The sequence below is a fragment of the Bombyx mandarina genome, chromosome 12 (genome assembly GCF_030267445.1).
Source record: "Bombyx mandarina strain Sakado chromosome 12, ASM3026744v2".
NCBI lineage: Eukaryota > Metazoa > Arthropoda > Insecta > Lepidoptera > Bombycidae > Bombyx > Bombyx mandarina.
This window is the reverse complement of record NC_143219.1, coordinates 3842292-3862013: the sequence shown is the minus strand read 5'-3', so window position 1 is coordinate 3862013 and position 19722 is coordinate 3842292. Positions and strand designations below refer to the sequence as shown.

The following is a 19722-nucleotide window of genomic DNA, read 5'->3' as shown; positions in this document are numbered from 1 at the left end:
ATTCGACTATTAATTAATTTAAATTATATGTTTGTACACTATTATGATTCTATTGTCAAAGATTATACTTCTATAATCACAGACTTCGCTAAGACCGCACTTTAGACAAATATTAACAAGACAAACAATATTTAATCTATTCTCAATTTGACCACAAAAGCAATAAGAAAAGTTTGACAATAAACAAATAGTATGCATGCGTGTGTGTTTTTAATACATGGTAGTGTGTATAATGATTTAATGTATCTATTATGCATTATTTAAAAAAAGCATTGTACACTTCTTCTCTATATTCTCTATAAGTGTGGAAAATTTCATACTCCTCCGTCCGCGCAATTTTCGTAAAAGGGATACAAAGTTTTTGCTTCACGTATTAATATATAGATATTCGGCAATGCAGTATCACCTCTTAATATAGGAACAGCTCTCCAAACTCCCACCGGGTCTTGCTGACTAAGCTGTCCCATGGCGAGCTCCAGCAAAGTCGTTGGCAGCCCAACGGCCAGAAGCCAGAATGTGTAGACCACCAGGTACGGAACAGCGCCATACTTGAATGCCTCTTTCGGTAGACGCGCGCAGTTGAAGAGCGTCAGTGAAAGGTATACGCTGATCTTACATTCTGGAAGAGAAGTATATTTTATTATTTACTTTTATTAATGATCGAGAGAACACTGCTTAGGATTTATCTGAACTCAGCTACGCAACTTAAGCTATATGACAATATAATAAGCTGTCCTACTATTGAAAATAATTTGTCCCACCACAAGTAGGTAAGTTAAGTAGTATATGTGTGGTTTGACAAACTTATTTCATACAAAAGTATTTCAGCTCGTTGCAAATAGAAATATTCAGACGTCAAAGCATCAATAGACCATTCTATCGATTTTTACAGTCTAGTCTAGTACAGGCAATGCAATATAATTTATAGAAAAAAAACAGAAAATCCACAAGTAAAAAACAAAATAAAAACCTTAGCTCACTGATGCAAAACATTTCGTTCGACAGTCTCATTGTGACAGATGTCGATTACGTCACAATGACATATTGTAAGCACTTGTCAAACAAAAGCAAGTGTCAAACTTCACACTTCTTTGAAGTGAAATTTGGATGTCGGACAAACACACTGAAGTAGGAAACCTATGGAAATGAAACGTCAACAAAAAATTCGTGCCACTGTGACGTCATCTGGCCACAAAACATGGCGGTTTTAGTGCTGCCCAGAAGATTTTAATGTTAGTAGGTTTTATCGATAAACGTTCTTGGCTCATTTTATTTTAAATATTGTTGAGTGAATGTATTTGTAGAATTTATACTTTAATAGGAAGTAAGTATATTGTTATGTGCAAAGATGATGTGATTTAGATATTATGTGAAATCTAAGACGAGTTCGTGCTTCAAATTTGCCAAGTAAACGATATGACGATTTTTAAAATTTGCTGCACTGATTTTATAAAGTTGTCGTTTGCCGCAAAACATAAAGATATGGCGTAGTACAGTGCCATCTGCCCATTTCTAGCATGCTGAATGTTATCGTATTTTGAGTACGTGTTTTTCTTAGACTATTACAATCTATTTTAATTGTTTTGCTGACTCTAAAGTCCGTAACACACTACCGCAGCGCACCTCAAGGAAGGTACGCCGCACCATTTGAATCACTCTCACTTGAGAGTGATTCAAAATTTGAGTCACTCTCACTTGAGAGTGATTCAAATTTTAATCTTATCAGGGACCGCCTGATAAAAAAAAACACCTACAGAACATTTATTCGTTAATAAATTACAAACGTCATTCCTTGTGACTTTCCCTCTAAAATCACTTAATTATTAAATATTTAACGAGTTGACAATAGTGTTTACTCAATGCGGAATAAAACTATTTTATTTAAATAGTTCCGAAGAGATTTTGTCGGTAGCCTTTTTCCTGAAATATCTAAACAGAATGTCTAAATATGTTTTGATGACATATTTTAAAGAGGTATTTATGATTAGTGTCATGATCAATAGATTCCGACCGAAAAATGGATTCGGATGAGGGCTCCATAATGAATTTAAATATATATAGATAATAGTTTTGGGGCATCGACTTTCTTGAGATCCTATAAAATATGTTTTAACTTATTATTTTTGTATGTTTTAAGCATGATAAATAAGAAATTTTATATAAGCAATCATATGAATCGATATCAAAGTCAATAAATAATGTACAACCCAAAACAGACGGCCGAACTGACGTGACAATGACATTTGGCGCGCTAAACATGGCGGATTTTCGGGCCTCATTAGACGGAGACGGGAGAAATTTACGTATATTCATGTTTCATTTTATGTACGCACTGAAATACTGTTACATATATTGTTTTCCTGCGAGTTAAAGTGCTGAGTAAGAACGAGATAGATATATGTTTATGTATGTGCCTTCAAAATGGGTGCTATTTATATAAGCAATTGTACGTATAGAACAATATGTCGTGTCCCTACTATATAGGTCTATGGACAAACATTAATGGCCGACTTGATTGATGTAAGTGGTTAACTGAGTCCATGGAAATTACAATCTGGTCGCCTCCAGACACGAGAGCGTTGTTATTTTTATTTTTTATTGCTTATATTTGTGGACGAGCTCACAGCCCACCCGGTGTTAAGTGGTTATTGGAGCCCATACACGTCTACAAGGTAAATGCCGCCACCCACCTTGAGATATAAGTTCTAAAGGTCTCAGTACAGTTACAGCGGCTGCCCCAACCTTCAAACTGAAACGCATTACTGCTTTACGGCAGAAATAAGCGGGGCGGTGATACCTACCCGTGCGGACTCACAAAAGGTCCTACCACCAGTAAAAGCCTAAATTGTATTGTACAATTAAATGTCAAATCAAAACGCATAGTTGTTTTGTGACAAAAAACGTTACCATCTATCCTATCACTTTACGTCCTCAAATTGAAACAAAAATATTAGGAATCATGGATTCTCGATTGAAGAGTAATGTACTTATTTATTCATTGTGTTCGAGACTCTGAGACGCTTCAAAGACGTCCCTTGTGAGCTCAATGACCCATGTGAAACAATTGACCATTCTATTTTACAATTCAAGGACGAAGGATCAAATTAATGAACGGAAAATTTCAAAAATAATATTAACCAAAGGAAATAAAAACTGTAAGATACAAATAAACCGTTTTCATTGTGTTATTGTTCTCAGGCAATTTAGTATTAATTCACGCAATTTATTATATGATTACTAGCTGACCCGGCAGACTTCGTAGTGCCTCAATCGATAAATAAAACAAAGAAACTTTATTTAATTTCGAGTATTGTTTTATTTATCTACCTTTTAAACCTTCCCTGGACTTCCACAAATAATTCAAGACCAAAATTAGCCAAATCGGTCCAGCCGCTCTCGAATTTTACCGAGACTAACGAACAGCAATTCATTTTTATATATATAGATTTGACTCTACCTAATGAAATAATTACTATAGATGGCGTCCATTTAAAATTAATCTTTAACGAGAAATTACCAACAATGAGTTATCTAATTTAATTTAAATTCAATGTAAATCGTTATATCTCTGAAACATGTTAGTAGCGTAATCCAAATAATTAAGCTAATATTATAAATGTAATAAGGGGCTTGTCTGTTTGTTACGCTTTCACGTCTGAACTACTCAACCGATCAAAATGAAATTGTGTGTACATTATCAAGGGTCATAGACAAAGGCATAAGGCACCTTTCATCGAAGTTTTTTTATTCTTCACTAGATGACCCGGCAGACTTCGTAGTGCCTCAATCGATAAATAAAAGACCTAAACTTTTGAATAAAATAAACTTAAAACAAACAAAAGGAATCCGTCCGACGGGGGACACATTAAAGGAAAAACAAAATTGTTCTTTTTATTTAATTCCAAGCATTTTCATATTGATCTACCTTTGAACCTTCTCTGGACTGGCACAAATACTTTAAGACCAAAATTAGCCAAACCGGTCCAGCCGTTCTCGAGTTTTAGCGAGACTAACGAACAGCAATTCATTAATTAATGCTAGTGAAGCTACATGTACTTGCTAGTCGATGATAAATTAGTATGCCAAGAAAAAGCCATCTTAAGTCAGATTACGCTTACATTACGTAAATAATTTGGAAAGCCTAATACTGTAATTGTATATGCCGCCGGAAGTAGTTACTGAAATGCATTACTGTTGGACGTAATCATAAACATCTACGATAACAATAAAATCTACTTTAATGGTTTTAATCTTGCAATTTTAATTGTCATAAAATTATTTCTGATATTTCGAACACATACAGTATTCGTGGTCACCGACGAATCGTCCGTAAGAGTAATTTAGATTAAGTTTAGTGGTGGTAGGACCTCTTGTGAGTCGGCACGGGTAGGTACCACCGCCCCGCCTATTTCTGCTGTGAAGCAGTAATGCGTTTCGTTTTGAAGGGCGGGGCAGCCTTGTAACTATATTTGAGACCTTAGAAAATATATCTCAAGATGGGTGGTGCATTTACGTTGTAGATGTCTATGGGCTCCAGTAACCACTTAACACCAGGTGGGCTGTGAGCTCGTCCACCCATCTAAGCAACGTGAAGCTTTTGTTATTCTTTAAAGTCTGTGGTCAAATTGAGAATAGATTAATATTGTTTGTCTTTAACATTATTTGTTTATAGTGTAGTCTTGGCGAAATCTGTGCTTATAGAAGTATATATATATAGTCTTTGACAATAGAACAAATAAGAATGTTCAAACATAAAATTTCAATTAATTATTCGACTAATTATTCGACTCGAATTTCGACTACTGCGGGGACCACTAGTTGTAATTAATCTCTAATATTCTAATGAAATTTACGTTTTTTTTATTGCATAGATGCCGGATAGTTACCGGAGCCCATAGACATCTACAACGTAAATGCTGCGGCCCACCTTGAGATATGAGTTTCAAGGTCTCAGTATAGTTACAACGGCTACTCCACCCTTCAAATTATAATATAATTTGGAAAACTTCAAAAATATCCCTTATGACTGACTACCTAATGCTCATTAAGAGCAGCATCATGAGTCCAAGCTCGAACAGTTTATTAGCGTCCAGTTGGCTATTAAAAGTACTCCGACACTGGCTTCTAAGACACAGCTTTAAGAAAAGTTTAACGCTTTAAGTTCGTGTTTCAAATGGATTATTTCGAATTTACACTTAGAATCCCCTTCGACTTTATAAGAACAATAGGTTGACTTGTCAATAATTTCAATCGGCATATCTACAGTAACTACTCTACTTAAACTATAAATAAAAATCGCATTGAAGTTTTATAATTACGAGTATATACGAAAGAGAAAATGACATTTTTTATTCCTACCTAAACTGATAAGCCTTGAGAGGCTATGTCAGCGTAACCTTAACTAGTAGGTGAGCTCACGGGGCTCAAATCTGACGACGTTGCTAACACGAACCCTAGCAAGAGCCGTGCTTCGGAAAATCTACCACCGGATCGGAAACGCGACCCACTGAGAAGATCCGGCGAGAAACTCAGTGGGCTGTGTCTGTGGGTTAACTTACTCGCCGAGCCCTTCGTCGCAAGCGACGGGTTCCACGAGAACGATGACCGGACAAACTAACAAACTGAATCCTTCAGTCGAAAATTGAACGTTATTGAAGATATGAATTTCCCATTTCTCGTAAATACAGAACTTATACTTTTGAGTGCGCCGCATGGACTATGGGACGACGGCCGTCTGGTGTAGTGGTAAGAGACATGGTCACTACACAAGGGGGTCGCGGGTTCGAATCCCGCCAAGGGAAGGTATTTGTATGATAAATATGAATGTATTTTCCAGGGTTATGGATGTATATTAAATATATGTATGTGTATAATAAAAATCTTACATTTATTTTCCGTTATCTGGTACCTGTAACACAAGTTCTTTACGAACTTATCACGGGACCAGTTAACGTGGCGTGATTGTTAGTAAATATTTATTTATTATATTATGTATTTTTAACTAATTCACATTTCATCAATACTAGATGATGACCGAGCTTTGATCGAGTTTTTTTTTATAACGCCATCTTGTTGTTTCTTTAAAGCAGTTAGTTGCTTTCAATTAAGAAAAATAGTATTATTATTCGCCAATAGATGTCGGGAAGAGTCATAAAGTTGATCATCGATAGTTGGTTATTGAAAACACAAATAAAACAACATTTTCTGAAAAAAAATCTTAGCTAGATCGATTTATCGCCCCCGAAATCCCCTGTATACAAAATTTTATGAAAATCGTTGGAGCCGTTTCCGAGATTCAGATTATATATATATGTACCTATATATACAAGAATTCCTTGTTTAAAGGTATAAGATTATACTTCGTACACGCAATGTATATAAAGTATGTCTAGTCTAGTCTATAAAATATGTATATTATAGTCTATAAGTTTTCTATTCGCATATTAATTCATAAATATTCATTCTCACGAATTGGGCGAATCGCCACGATTTATATAGAACGTCAAATTTTATTATTACAATTATAATCCACGTGCGTATTACATTATCAGCCTCGACGAAACAGGTCAAAGCTGTAATAAACAGGCTCAGTAATAAGCGCTTCCTAATCTCATTAACATACTTCGCATTATAATAATGTATTTGCTACAAATTTTGAAATATTTTTGTTTTATCTACTTGGCTGTAGAATGCATTTAATTTTATTTAATTTTACAGGGTTATTTTTTTTTATTGCTTAGATGGGTGGACGAGCTCACAGCTCATCTGGTCTTAAGTGGTTACTGGAGCCCATAGACATCTACAACGTAAATGCGCCACCCACCTTGAGATATGAGTTCTAAGGTCTCAGTATGGTCACAACGGCTGCCCCACCCTTCAAACGACTAGCTTTTGCCCGCGACTCCGTCCGCGTGAAATAGTTACTTTGGCATAACGCTAAATTTAACCCCCCACTCCATTAACGTAGAAAGTGAAAACATTTTGCAACATTTAGCATATGGCCTTCCTCAATAAATGGGCTAACACTTTTTTACTGTTGGTAGGACCTCTTGTGAGTCCGCACGAGTAGGTACCGACTCTCTGCCTATTTCTGCCGTGAAGCAGTAATGCGTTTCGGTTTGAAGGGTGGGGCAACCGTTGTAACTATACATGAGACCTAAGAACTTATATCTCCAGGTGGGTGGCGCATTTACGTTGTAGATGTCTATGGGCTCGAGTAACCACTTAACACCAGGTGGGCTGTGAGCTCGTCCACCCATCTAAGTAAGAAAAAAAAAAAAAAACACTGAAATAATTTTTCAAATCGGACCAGCAGTTCGTGAGATTAGCGCGTTCAAACAAACAAGCAAACTATTCAGCTTTATATAATTAGTATAGATATTATTCCTTCAGCGTTGTGATAATTAATACTTGTACACCAAGCATGATATGTTCTAGGTCGCGATGACTTACTGTAACATATTTCACTAGTATTAGGTATTGTTGATAGTGCGCATTGCAAGTCCACACGAGTGAGCACCATCATCTTACCTATGGCTGCAGCAAAGTCTTCCAGATTCGACTGAATTTCTTGAACACTGCACCGATATTTACTGAATATATAATTGTTTTTGAATTGATTATTTTATTAATGAACATTTTTCATTGTGAATCGTCTGTCAATAGTATCAAAGGTTTATTAAATTCAATGATAGGGAGTGTTCTATAAAAAAATATTTTCTAAATATTATTTTGACAAAACGAATTCTTGTATACATAATATTTATTCCGATAATTATGTATCTGTATTTACTATTTAAATTCGTTTTTAACTGTTTTGTATATGGAATGTAATCAAAAGAAAAATTCACTTTGAATACGCTGAGTTAAATGGTTTTTTTGTTGCGTTAAAAATATTTCGGTGATACGCTTCAATGATTTTCTTTCGCTTCAATTATCATTATTGAGTTAGTTGGCCTATTTACATTGAATTATCGTGTGTCGCAATAAATTGCAAATTCTCACAAACGAGTTCTTATCAATACCAATAGTTTATTGAAGAATTAAAATGAATGACGACTATCACTAAAAATGCTTAACTGTTCGAACAATGTATTTGTTCTATATCAATTTTGAAGGCAGACAACTGAGTAAAACTAGAGAGTCGTGAATCAACCGAGAGACTCTTTCTTTAAAACACGTCTGTAGAAAAAACCATTGCCCTCAGGACAAGTCGTCGTAGCCTAAAAGATAAGACGTCCGGTGCATTATGCGTGTTGAGCGATGCACCGGTGATCGAATCTCAGGCGGGTACAAACTTTTGTAATGAAATACGTACTCAACAAATTTTCACGATTGACTTCCACAGCGAAGGAATAACATCCTGTAATAAAAATAAAAAAAACCCGCAAAATTATAATTTGCGTAATTACTGGTGGTAGGACCTCTTGTGAGTCCGCGCGGGTAGATACCACCACCCTGCCTGCCGTGAAGCAGTAATGCGTTTCGGTTTGAAGGGTGGAGTAGCCGTTGTAACTATACTTGAGACCTTAGAACTTGTATTTCAAGGTGGGTGGCGCATTTACGTTGTAAATGTCTATGGGCTTCAGTAACTACTTAACACCAGGTGGGCTGTGAGTTCGTCCACCCATCAATCAATAAAAAAAAGAACTCAAATGAAAGCGATCAGTAATCAAATTTAGTAGTAGATTGATTAGTTACAAAATTGAACCTTATGTAACAATCAATTAGTTTGAAATCTGTGCTCGTTCAGTTTTATTTTTTCTCTTCCTCAATCGTCTTATTTGATTAGCGGTTCCTGAATCTGACTATAAAACTGACGTTTTACTTATCCCGGTCCTATTCGAGATGAGTACTGTAATAATAATATTCAAAATCTGTAGCAATGTTTCTATTGAAGCATTATATATTTCCAGCAAAATCCTAACTGGTTTTTAAACTTTTTTAACTTATCCCATCATGTCTGATTTAAACTGTGTTGAATTTTTAAATAAATGAGCTGTCACAGCACAGTTTTTTGTGTTAATTTTAAGGCAATTACTGTTGTTTCCTATTTACAAATGCTTATTACGAACGTGTGTCAAACGATCATTGACCCTAATGACCAAAACACTAAGGTTGCTTCCTAAAACAAACCATTAAATATAAATTATTTAACGTTTCAAACATTCTTTCCATCCTGACATAAAATAATTAACTTTATATATATTTTTCATACAATTTCAATAACATAGTACCCTCAAGTTTTTTCTTGCTAGCCTTGTCTAGTAGATCGACGTTTTTTTAGGCGCGCGGGGTATTTGGCACTTGACGATCTGCAGATTTTGGGAGCAGATCGCGGGCCCAAGGATATTTTTAGAGCCCTACCGCACTAAACGACTCCCCTGCACTCTTACACCCGACGTCTGATCTTCCACCGGGGTCAGAACCCGTTCAGAGTAAGGGGGTACCCGCGGTCAACACTACAACCAGATTCGTTGCGCCACCTCTTGCCTACTAGACCGACGTACCTTAAGTCAAGAATAGCACCGCTCCATTTCTTTATTTCTTTCACCTACATATCGTAACATTCGACCAAAGAATTCACAAGCGGAAAGAACAGCACCGATTGTTAACTGATATTTACTGGTGGTTGGGGCGTAGTTTCTTGGACCTTACAAGTCTGTACTAGCATTAGCACATTTCTGACGCAAAACCGTTTAGTGTTCGGATTTGAGAGTGGGACAACGAGTTTTATTCCCAACTCGAGCCTTAAGATTAGTGGTGGTCTTCATTTTGTGATGTTTATGATCTAGTAACCACTTAACGCCAGGTATACTATGGCAACCGGTCTAGCATCTAGCATCTAGAAGTAAGATATAATTTGCTAATTTTAGGGTTAAAAATGAAAAGTGTTGGGAAAATCGCAACACTATTAGTTCAAGGTGGCTGAAGCGACCTTAATATTTTCTGATAAAACAAACAGATTTTTTATCACAAAGATATCGTTTTAGTTGGAAATTATGTTTTATTCCAATATAGTGTGACTGCGGCTGAGTCTAATTAGTACGACTGGATTGCACTTCATGGGCTTCGCTAGCATCTGGCACGCAATGCTCTTGTACTTATTCGAATACTCTGAAAATGTTTCAATTAAAAACAAATGAATTCACCGGAAAAGACTCATACGCGATCCTGTGGACCGAATGGTAAACAGTCGACGTCGCCCAAAACACGTCATCACGGATCCTCCCGATCCATCAACGGTGCTTTTAGGTACGTCAAGCACCGTGCTTGCCGAACCCGTCGCTAGCGACGAAGGGCTCGACTAGTAAATTAACCCATAGACACGCGTAGAGTCGCTTTTTCGATCCGGTGGTAGATTATGCGAAGCACTGCTCTTCCTAGGGCCAGTGTTAGCAGCACCCCGGCTTACTACCTACTTACCTACACTTCAAAGCGAAGCTGAAATAGCCTCTCAAGGCTATCAGCATAGGTAGTAAAAAAAACGGAAAAGGTTGCGTCGGAAATCAGCCAAATAACGCAATACGTTTCACACCAGCTTTTACCAAGACACAATGTATTCATCGATACACATGATTGATAACTAAGCTGTCAGGTACACATATCGGATGCATGTGTAAACTACGCATGTGCTGCGTGTTTCGTAGGAAATCGAAAGTAATGCTCTAATGGACGGCGTGCTGCACGCAATCTTTGTCGCGTCTTTACGAAGAATCAGTAATGGTCTTGTCTGAACTTGCTCATTTCTATCACGAGTATTTCTTTTTTAAGTGTACGAAGTCACTTTAAGAAAGAACTATTCATGAATTAGCCCACTGAGTTTCTCGCTGGATATTCTCAGTGTGACGCGATTCCAATACAGTGGTAGATTCTGCGAAGCCCTGCTCCTGACTTTGTTTTTTACAGGAGAAAATCACAGGATCCCTACATGACGTCCCAAGCCTGGGTGCCTCCCCGCACAAAATGGGTGGAGCCTGAAACTCTTAGGGGGGCGGATTACGGATGGGAAGCGGTCCCGACCCCCTGCTCGGCAGCGGTGGATTTCTGCATAGTGAGGAGAAGCACTACTCCTGCTAGGGCCAGTGTTAGCAAATTCTCTCAGGTTGAGGCGGTGAGCGTATTTGAAATAGCCCATTAGGTTACCAACTATAAATAATAGGAAGGAAAAAAATAACGGGACACGGAAACTTAAGTAGAAAGGCGCAAATTTATTCTTCTAAGCAGTTCATTAAAAACTGTAATGGTACTAATTTGAAGAGCGTTTGTTTGGAGATAATCTTGCGGATTGCCTATATAGATTATATAGGTACAACAAGAATTGGTATAGAAGTTAAAATCAGACCTTTGAAATTACTCATTCGTTATGCCGCTTCTAATCCATCTTTCTTTCATTCATTTTACTAGTGGTAGGACCACTTGTGAGTTCGCCCGGGTAGGTCCCACCACCCTGTTTATTTTTGCCCTGTAACTATACTTGTATATTATTTTTGCCGTGAAGAAGTAATGCGTTTCGGTTTGAAGGGTGGGGCAGCCGTTGTAACTGTACTAAGACCTTAGAACTTATATCTCAAGGTGGGTGGCGCATTTGCGTTATAGATGGCTCCAGTAACCACTAACACCAGGTGGGCTGTGAGCCAGTAACACCAGGTGGGCTGTGAGCTCGTCCAACAAATTAAAGCAATAAAAACAAATTTCTTTATATTAATTTTCTTTCCTAAAAGTCGTCTCTAGACAGATGTTTTGGAAACCGATTCGTACACCATTCCATATCTTTCTTTCCAGCATTTTTAATGACTTGGCCACACATAGACGTGACAAGTCTTATTTAGTCTGCCAAGCGCGGTGTTGATTGACATTGTGGTCTAATTCTGTCGACCACTACAAAAATTTTAATAGAGGAAGCCAATATTACATTAACATAATATCGTGTAATAAAAATGAAACCCGCAAAATTATAATTTGCGTAATCACTGGTGGTAGGTGGTAGGACCTCTTGGGAGTCCGCACGGGTAGGTACCACCACCTCGCCTATTTCCGCCGTGAAGCAGTAATGCGTTTCGGTTCGAAGGGTGAGGTAGCCGTTGTAACTATACTGAGACCTTAGAACATATCTCGAGGTGGGTGGCGCATTTACGTTGTAGATGTCTATGGGCTCCAGTAACCACTTAACACCAGGTGGGCTGTGAACTCGTTCACCCATCTAAGCAATAAAAAAAAAAAAAATATATAAAATGTGGTCTGTTATCTTATCAAAAAATAATCTTTCGCAACATTATTCTTCGTTCAAGCGACCGGTGTTTTTTTATTTATTTTTATTGCTTAGATGGGTGGACGAGCTCACAGCCCACCTGGTGTTAAGTGGTTACTGGAGCCCATAGACATCTACAACGTAAAATGCGCCACCCACCTTGAGATATAAGTTCTAAGGTCTCAAGTATAGTTACAACGGCTGCCCCACCCTTCAAACTGAAACGCATTACTGCTTCACGGCCAAAATAGGCAGGATGGTGGTACCTACCCGTGCGGACTCACAAGAGGTCCTACCACCAGTAAACCGGTGTGTTGTAAAAACTAATGATCAAAGCTTCTATTTCAAATGTAACACTAACGTAATGTGTTTTGTAAACAAAGACAAATAACTCATTGTTTTGATCGTAAATGGTATGTCGTGTTGGTGACGACGTTATTCTAGGTTTTCATAACATTTGATATTTTTAAAGCAAAACAAAGGTACCGTTTTAAGTCGTGGAATCGCAAGAATTGATCATTGTCAAAGGATTTGTATAGCGTTCTGTGAAAGGAATATTATTAGAGTTCCACGGTGTACCCATGGTATTACTGCCATGTCCATGAGCGACATGTACGTACGTCTGCCTACAAGGATAATTAAGAAAAAACTCCTGACTATGAAAATTTAATAAATTTAAACATCTTTGTTTACTACTGGTAAATGCGTCTTGAATTGAAAACATATCACTAAGATTTACGTTCCCTTAACTCACGCGCAGTAAAAGTGTGCTCCCAGTTGCCTTATAGCAACATTTTCCTGTTTTGTCCCTATTATTCTCCAAATTTGACTGAGGAGAAGACATATTATATTTAATTCCATGAAGGTTGGAACTATGGCTGATAGCCTTTAGAGGCTATTTCAGCTTCACCCTAACATGTAAGTGAGCTTACGGGGTTCAAACCGGAGCGTTGCTAGCACTGGCCCTAGCAAGAGCAGTGCTTCGCAGAATCTATCACTGGGCCGGAAACGCGACCCACTGAGAAGATCCGAGGAGAAACTCAGTGGGCTGTGTTTTAGGGTTAATTCGTTCGTCGAGCCCTTCGTCGCAAGCGACGGGTTCGACGAGGACGATGACTGGTGCTTGTGGTACCTAAAAGCACCGTTAATGATCGGGAGGATCCGTAATGACGTGTTGTGGGCGACGCCGACTTTCCTTGGCAAAATAAATAATTGTCACGGAATTTAAATACCGACCTAGTCGCATCGTTCGATACGAGCTAGGCCATGATAACTTCACTACTAATGACTCATTGATAAGTGATATGGAGAACGTTGCCGAAGCAGAAAAAGTAATATACTTTTCAACTAAGGTAAGCCAAAAATAATGTATGCTACTATTTTATTTATTGCATAGATGGGTGGGCGAGCTCACAGGCCACCTGATGTTAAGTAGTTACCGGAGCCCATAGACACTTGCAACCTAAATGCCGCCACCTTGAGACATGAATTCTAAGGTCTCAGTATAGTTACAACGGCTGTCCCACCCTTGAAGCCGAAACGCATTACTGCTTCAGGTCTGAAATAGGCAGGGTGGTAGTACCTACCCGTACGGACTGACAACAGTTCCTAGCAATGCCGCAATTTAATGCGATCTGAGAATCCGCACGTCAGCTGTTTTCAAATTATGTTGCATTAGCTTGGAAAGAATACATACTAGCCCTTGAAGTAAGGAAGTTTAATGTTTTTAAATAATTTGCACTTTTGACGTTATTGTTCTGATTTCAAGATTAGTATTCTAAGCATGTTCGATACAGATTTTTTGGTTGGTTTTTCCCTGTTTTTGCTTTTGAAAACATTTTTTTTTTTTTTTTATTATTATCAAGCCTTGATGATGTAGTTAAAATGTAGCTAAAAGTCTATTTCTTTATCTGTTAATATGTTTAAAAATAGTGAATTCGTGTTAATTGCTTAAGCTGTTATCCTGATAAGTCCAAAACAGTAAGCCACTAAATGCTTGGACGTTTAAAGGTCTTGATACTTTATTTAAAAGTAAAGGCAAATATTGTGCAATTTGGAGTTAACTTGAATAAACCGGTTTTTGAAAGAAAATGCGTTTTTTTATTCACCCGTCAATTTGACAGGTGCCGTAGAGATAGATAAATTCGGTGGTAGGACCTCTTGTGAGTCCCCGCGGGTAGATAGCACCACCCTGCCTATTTCTGCCGTGAAGCAGTAATGCGTTTCAGTTTGAACTTAGAACTTATATCTCAAGGTGGGTGGCGCATTTACGTTGTAGATGTATATGGGCTCCAGTAACCACTTAACACGAGGTGGGCTATAAGTTCGTCCACCCATCTAAACAATAAAAAAGACGATATATAAGAAACGTCCGTAAAACTAGTGTTTATATGCGTTCGATCTATACCTAATTCTTTTTTTTTTTTTTTTTATGATTGAAAGATTACTGGTGGCCCGGAGGCCTTTCCAGTTTCACCAGGACACGTGGGCGAGCAAAGGCTCAGCCAGGAGGGGTATGATTTGCTAACAGTTACTCGAGCGCCTCCGAAGGAGACCTAACAGCTCAAGAGTAGCTGCTTCGCGAATGAATCTACTACCGGATCGGTATCGCGACCCGCTGAGAAGATCCGGCGAGAAACTCAGCGGGCTGATGCATGGGTTAGGTTGCACGGCGAACTCTTTGTCGAGTTCGACGAGTACGGTTACCGAGGTCCCTAAGCCTGCTCCTAGTGTTAGAGCTGAAGGCGTCTAATGCAAAGGTTATTGGATCTGATGGATCCGTAAGGACGTGTCTAGGGCGTCGACGGTGACTGGCTCCTGCGTGATCAGGATTCGGGGAGTAGTCAGCGGCGGCTACGATAAGGCGATTATCATGACGCATAGCCTTATCGAAGTACCGTTCCGACACTGACTTCATGTATTTCTGGATAGATTCGAGGCCCAGGTCGTCGTGTAGGTCAACGTTCCTCACGAACCACGGAGCTCCGACGGCTAACCTGCAAAAGCGGGATTGTAAAGATTGGAGGGTGTCTATGTGTGTGCGGGCCGCGTGAGCGAACACCACACTCGCGTAAGTCATGACGGGCCTAATGCAAGTTTTGTAAAGTGTCACCTTGTTCCGAAGGGACATTTTACTCCGCTTACAGATCATGGGGTAGAGTCTACCGAGAATAAACGCGGCACGGTCACGGACTGATTTTATATGCGGGCGGAATGTCATCGATGCATCCAGGGTAACGCCCAGGTACTTGACCTTCCTGGCCCAGGGTATGGATTGACTAAAGAGAGTAATCGGGGGTGTGAGATTCCTCCTCCTAATACGGGAGGAAATCCGTGTGGAGCTTCCCCTCTGAAATAGCACCGCAGTACTTTTCGCTGGGTTGATGTCTATGCGCCATTTTCGGAACCACTGTCCTAGGGCTAGGGCTGCGCTCTGAAGCTTCTTCGCGATTAAAGACTTGTTTCTACTGGAATAGTAAACAGTCGTGTCGTCGGCGAATAAAGCTAAATGGGTCGGCGGCGACCGGGGAATATCGTTAACGAATAAGCTAAATAGGAGGGGTGAGAGGACAGAGCCTTGCGGGACTCCAGCTGTGAGAGATCGTGGGGAGGAGCGGGTTCCCTCGACTCGATATCGAAAAGAGCGGTTCGACAAGAAGTCCCGTATGATGAGCACGAGACTATCCGGCACGCCCATGTTGAATAGTTTGAAAATCAAACCGTTGTGCCAGAACCTAATTCTGCGAGTATGCGCTGTATATGACTGAACTGCTCTTAAGCAGCTGAATTGATTTAATGATTTTTTTGTGTGTGTTATAGTGGATTAGAGATTGGCTTAGGATCGCAGTTCGATCCAGTACATATTTTTTAAATATATGTTTATAAAAAAGTTTGAAATATTCATATTTAAGACGTGTAGCTTAACTAATATCTAATATATAAAATTCTCGTGTCACAATGTTCGTTCCCATACTCCTCCGAAACCGCTTGACCGATTCTCATGAAATTTTTTATGCATATTCAGTAAGCCTGAGAATCGGCTACTATCTATTTTTCATACCCGTAAGTGATTAGGGTTATCCACCCCTAACATATTTTTTTATTTGGATTTTTTTTGTTATAATGAGGTATTATGTGGTTGAATGAGGTTTTGTTATTTTTATTATATATTCCCTCATCGTTCACAGCACTACATACCTCTTTCACTCATTTCGCACATCCTTACACATTTACAATAAGGTAGTTTTTTTATCTACACTAGAAATTCCCTAGAAATCTTATATATGGCAAAACAATGTTTGCCGGGTCAGCTAGTACTCTATAAAAACGAAAACTCTATAAACTCTAAAAAAAACAGTGAATGAATTAACTAAATAATGAAATTAGTGGTCGGTTGCATTTTCTTTTTTTTCAAATTTCATACAGTGTAATTTTAACCTAGATAAAATTTTATGACATAATTAATGCACTTTACCATGAACACGTTCAAATGAGCGGTTACGTAAATTTTTCATTTCACTATTAATCGTTATAGTGATAGTTACGTACTTAAAAAATGTAAATAAACCGAGAAGTAATTATACATTAATTGATTCTATTTTTAAACATTTATACTGTTTTTGATGATTTTATTCCTTTTGCATTTGATATTTTATTACTTTAAAAATACTAGAAGCATTTTAAAAGCGTAGATGGTCGAAATGGGAAATTGAAAATATGGCTGAGGGGCATTTTGTCGACTTCGGCGAACTAATCTTGCTCTGGGGTTCAAAGGCCAAGACGGTTGTATAAATTTAATTGACCCTTCAATCGTATATTTGGAGACGGACAGCGTTCATGTTGTGGGATCTATCATAAATGGGGGTTGACTGGTATAAGCTGGTTTTCGTCCTGGACTAAAGCATAAGACGGCCGTGGTGCTCGAAGCAAGCCCCCACTCTTAGTGTACTCATTCAAATTCCGGATGCAGGTACCAATTTTTCTAAGGAAGTACCTACTTAACACGTATTCCCGAATGACTTCATTGCTGCCTTCGCTTCGCCATTACTTAATTCTCGGAATATTGTCTAGGATTCAGATTTGAAGGGGGGAGACATTGAAACTTCGATCTCTCTTTTTTATTGCTTAGATTTGTGGACGAGCTTACAGCCCATCTGGTGTTAAGTGGTTACTGGAGCTCATAGACATCTACAACGTAAATGCGCCACACACCTTGCGATATAAGTTCTAAGGTCTCAGTATAGTTACAACGGCTGCCCCACCCTTCAAACCGAAACGCATTACTGCTTCACGGCAGAAATAGGCGGGGCGGTGGTACCTAGCCGTGCGGACAAAATGTCATACGTCATATGTCTCAAAGTAGCAAGTGACGCTCACATTATGATGTCAGTGAAGTCCGATAGCTACTTAACTCTAGATGAGCTCTGAACTCGATTACGTATCCAAGCAATGCGTGCTCTATCATTGACCACCAGACGGAATCTATTGTCGTCTACGTATGATATACAAAGTAAGGGTACATATAACTCACATTTTACTTTGAATTGTTTTATATAACGACACACAATTTAGTTTTTATTGTTTGATGGAGAAGAATCGAGCTCTTTCATATGAGAAGTCACGATCTGTTTGCTGGATACACACACATAGCAGCAAAACACTAAATAGTTTGTTACGTAAACAAACCGAATGCCACGATTCAATGTTGTTTTAAGAATTTCAAGAATGTACATTTTACGAATTGGAAGTATTTTGGTTTTTATGTGTCGTCATTGTCAGTTGTGTCATTAAAGAAATAGCGTAAAACACGGTAGCATTCATCACTGAAACACCTATAATTAACTGCTTATTAAATCTGAGTAAATCTTCACTGATTAAAAATGTTCAAATAATTTTCAATGAAACGTGATAATAAATTAACAAAACAGCCTTATAAGTCACAGATTCGAGCAGTAAACATAACAAGGTCAATGTTAAAATTAACAAACACGATGTTTTTACCCAGCCATTTCGCGATGTGCCCTTCCTGCAGGCGCTGTTACGTATCCAACGGAAGTCACCGCACGGTCGTGTCACAACTGCCATATAAATTTTAATTATCTATATTTCGAGAAACCGCGAAATAATATTGTAAAAAAGATAAATAAGAGACGATCGCGCGCATGCGTTCTACTCGTTAAACTGAAGTCGAGTCAAGGAAGGTGAACGAATAGTGCAGCAGCTGTTCTGTCGATGGACATAATATAATAGTTTTGTCGTGTTCATTTATCGATAGAATAAGTAGCGCAGTTTTATGTAACTAGTGTTCGTTCAATTTTCAAAAATCGAAAATAATCACTAATACTTTATGGTCTAAGTTCATTTTTGTAATTTACTCGTTACTGAGGAAAAAACAGCTAGATAGTTATACGGTATCAAACAAAAAAAAATAAGAAGAAAATCTTACTTAGCTATGTTGTTTTTGCTCTCAAACAGATACAAATTTTGTAAAAAAAGGCACGTGTGGCGCTCGGGGACTGTCGCGGTAAAGCTATTGCATAGCAGTTTTTATCAACTTATGCAATTCTAATTAGACAATAATAATTTAATATTAAAACAATAATAAAATAAGATCACGCTATATTTATAAACATTAACAAAGCAAAAAATTAACTGTCCCCCTCACATTCATAAGCTAGACCGCGCGAGAGAGAGATGGGCAGACTTTTCATGATGTGCATGCAGTGCGACGTCACGCCGCGCGCTTATTCTTAAACACTACACAAGCGCAACGTGTGAATGGCTGAACGCGAGCTACACGATAGGCGGAGTGGGGGTGTTATGTTTTATTTTCGTTACGGAATTTCTTGATTCGGTCGCCACGCTCACAGCCCGCGATAAAATTTATGCAATAGCTTAAAAATTTAATTGGTGTATTAAATAAACGAACGATTTCATCAATCGATTTAGGGTTTTGAACACATTAATTTTTTTTTAATGGTATATTCGAACATATCGTGAAACGGCAGACAATTATTATTGCATCACAATACCGTCTTTGATTAAACGAATGCTTTGTTCGTGTGAGGTCTGTACCCTCGCGAGCCGTTCCACCAGTCCATTAAACCCTTTCGTGATTCACGAAAGTAATGCAATTAATTTAAAATCACTAAGAACAAAACTAAGCTTAGACAAATTTTTTTTGTCGCAAATTATCTTATCCTAATCAAGCCACACAAATTTAGGACTAAAATACATAAGCGACGTCTTTGAATTTAACTGAAAACATTTTTCAGTATCTACGAACTATCTCCTAGAATCGCTTAAGATAAACAAATAATTATGCCATTAAATAATTTAACAAAACCATTTCACTTAACTTCCGGAAGTGACATCGATAGTTCACATCACTACATCACTCGCACGGCACGCTACGCCGCGTATTATACTGTACTCAGTTATGGAAATTAACATCAGCCAGTTAAAAATAAAAA

The 19722-nt window shown here is 38.3% G+C and overlaps 1 protein-coding gene across 1 annotated transcript in view; it reads right to left on the bottom strand.

Moving 5' to 3' along the window:
• Positions 1-18430, bottom strand: part of LOC114243077 (sodium-dependent nutrient amino acid transporter 1) — a 28852-nt gene extending 10422 nt beyond the window's left edge. The window contains 3 exon segments of the mRNA XM_028174439.2: positions 407-602; positions 605-619; positions 18251-18430. Of these exon segments, the coding sequence (XP_028030240.2) occupies positions 407-602; positions 605-619; positions 18251-18334 (295 nt within the window). The 5' untranslated portion in view covers positions 18335-18430.
• Positions 18431-19722: the final 1292 nt, after the last annotated feature.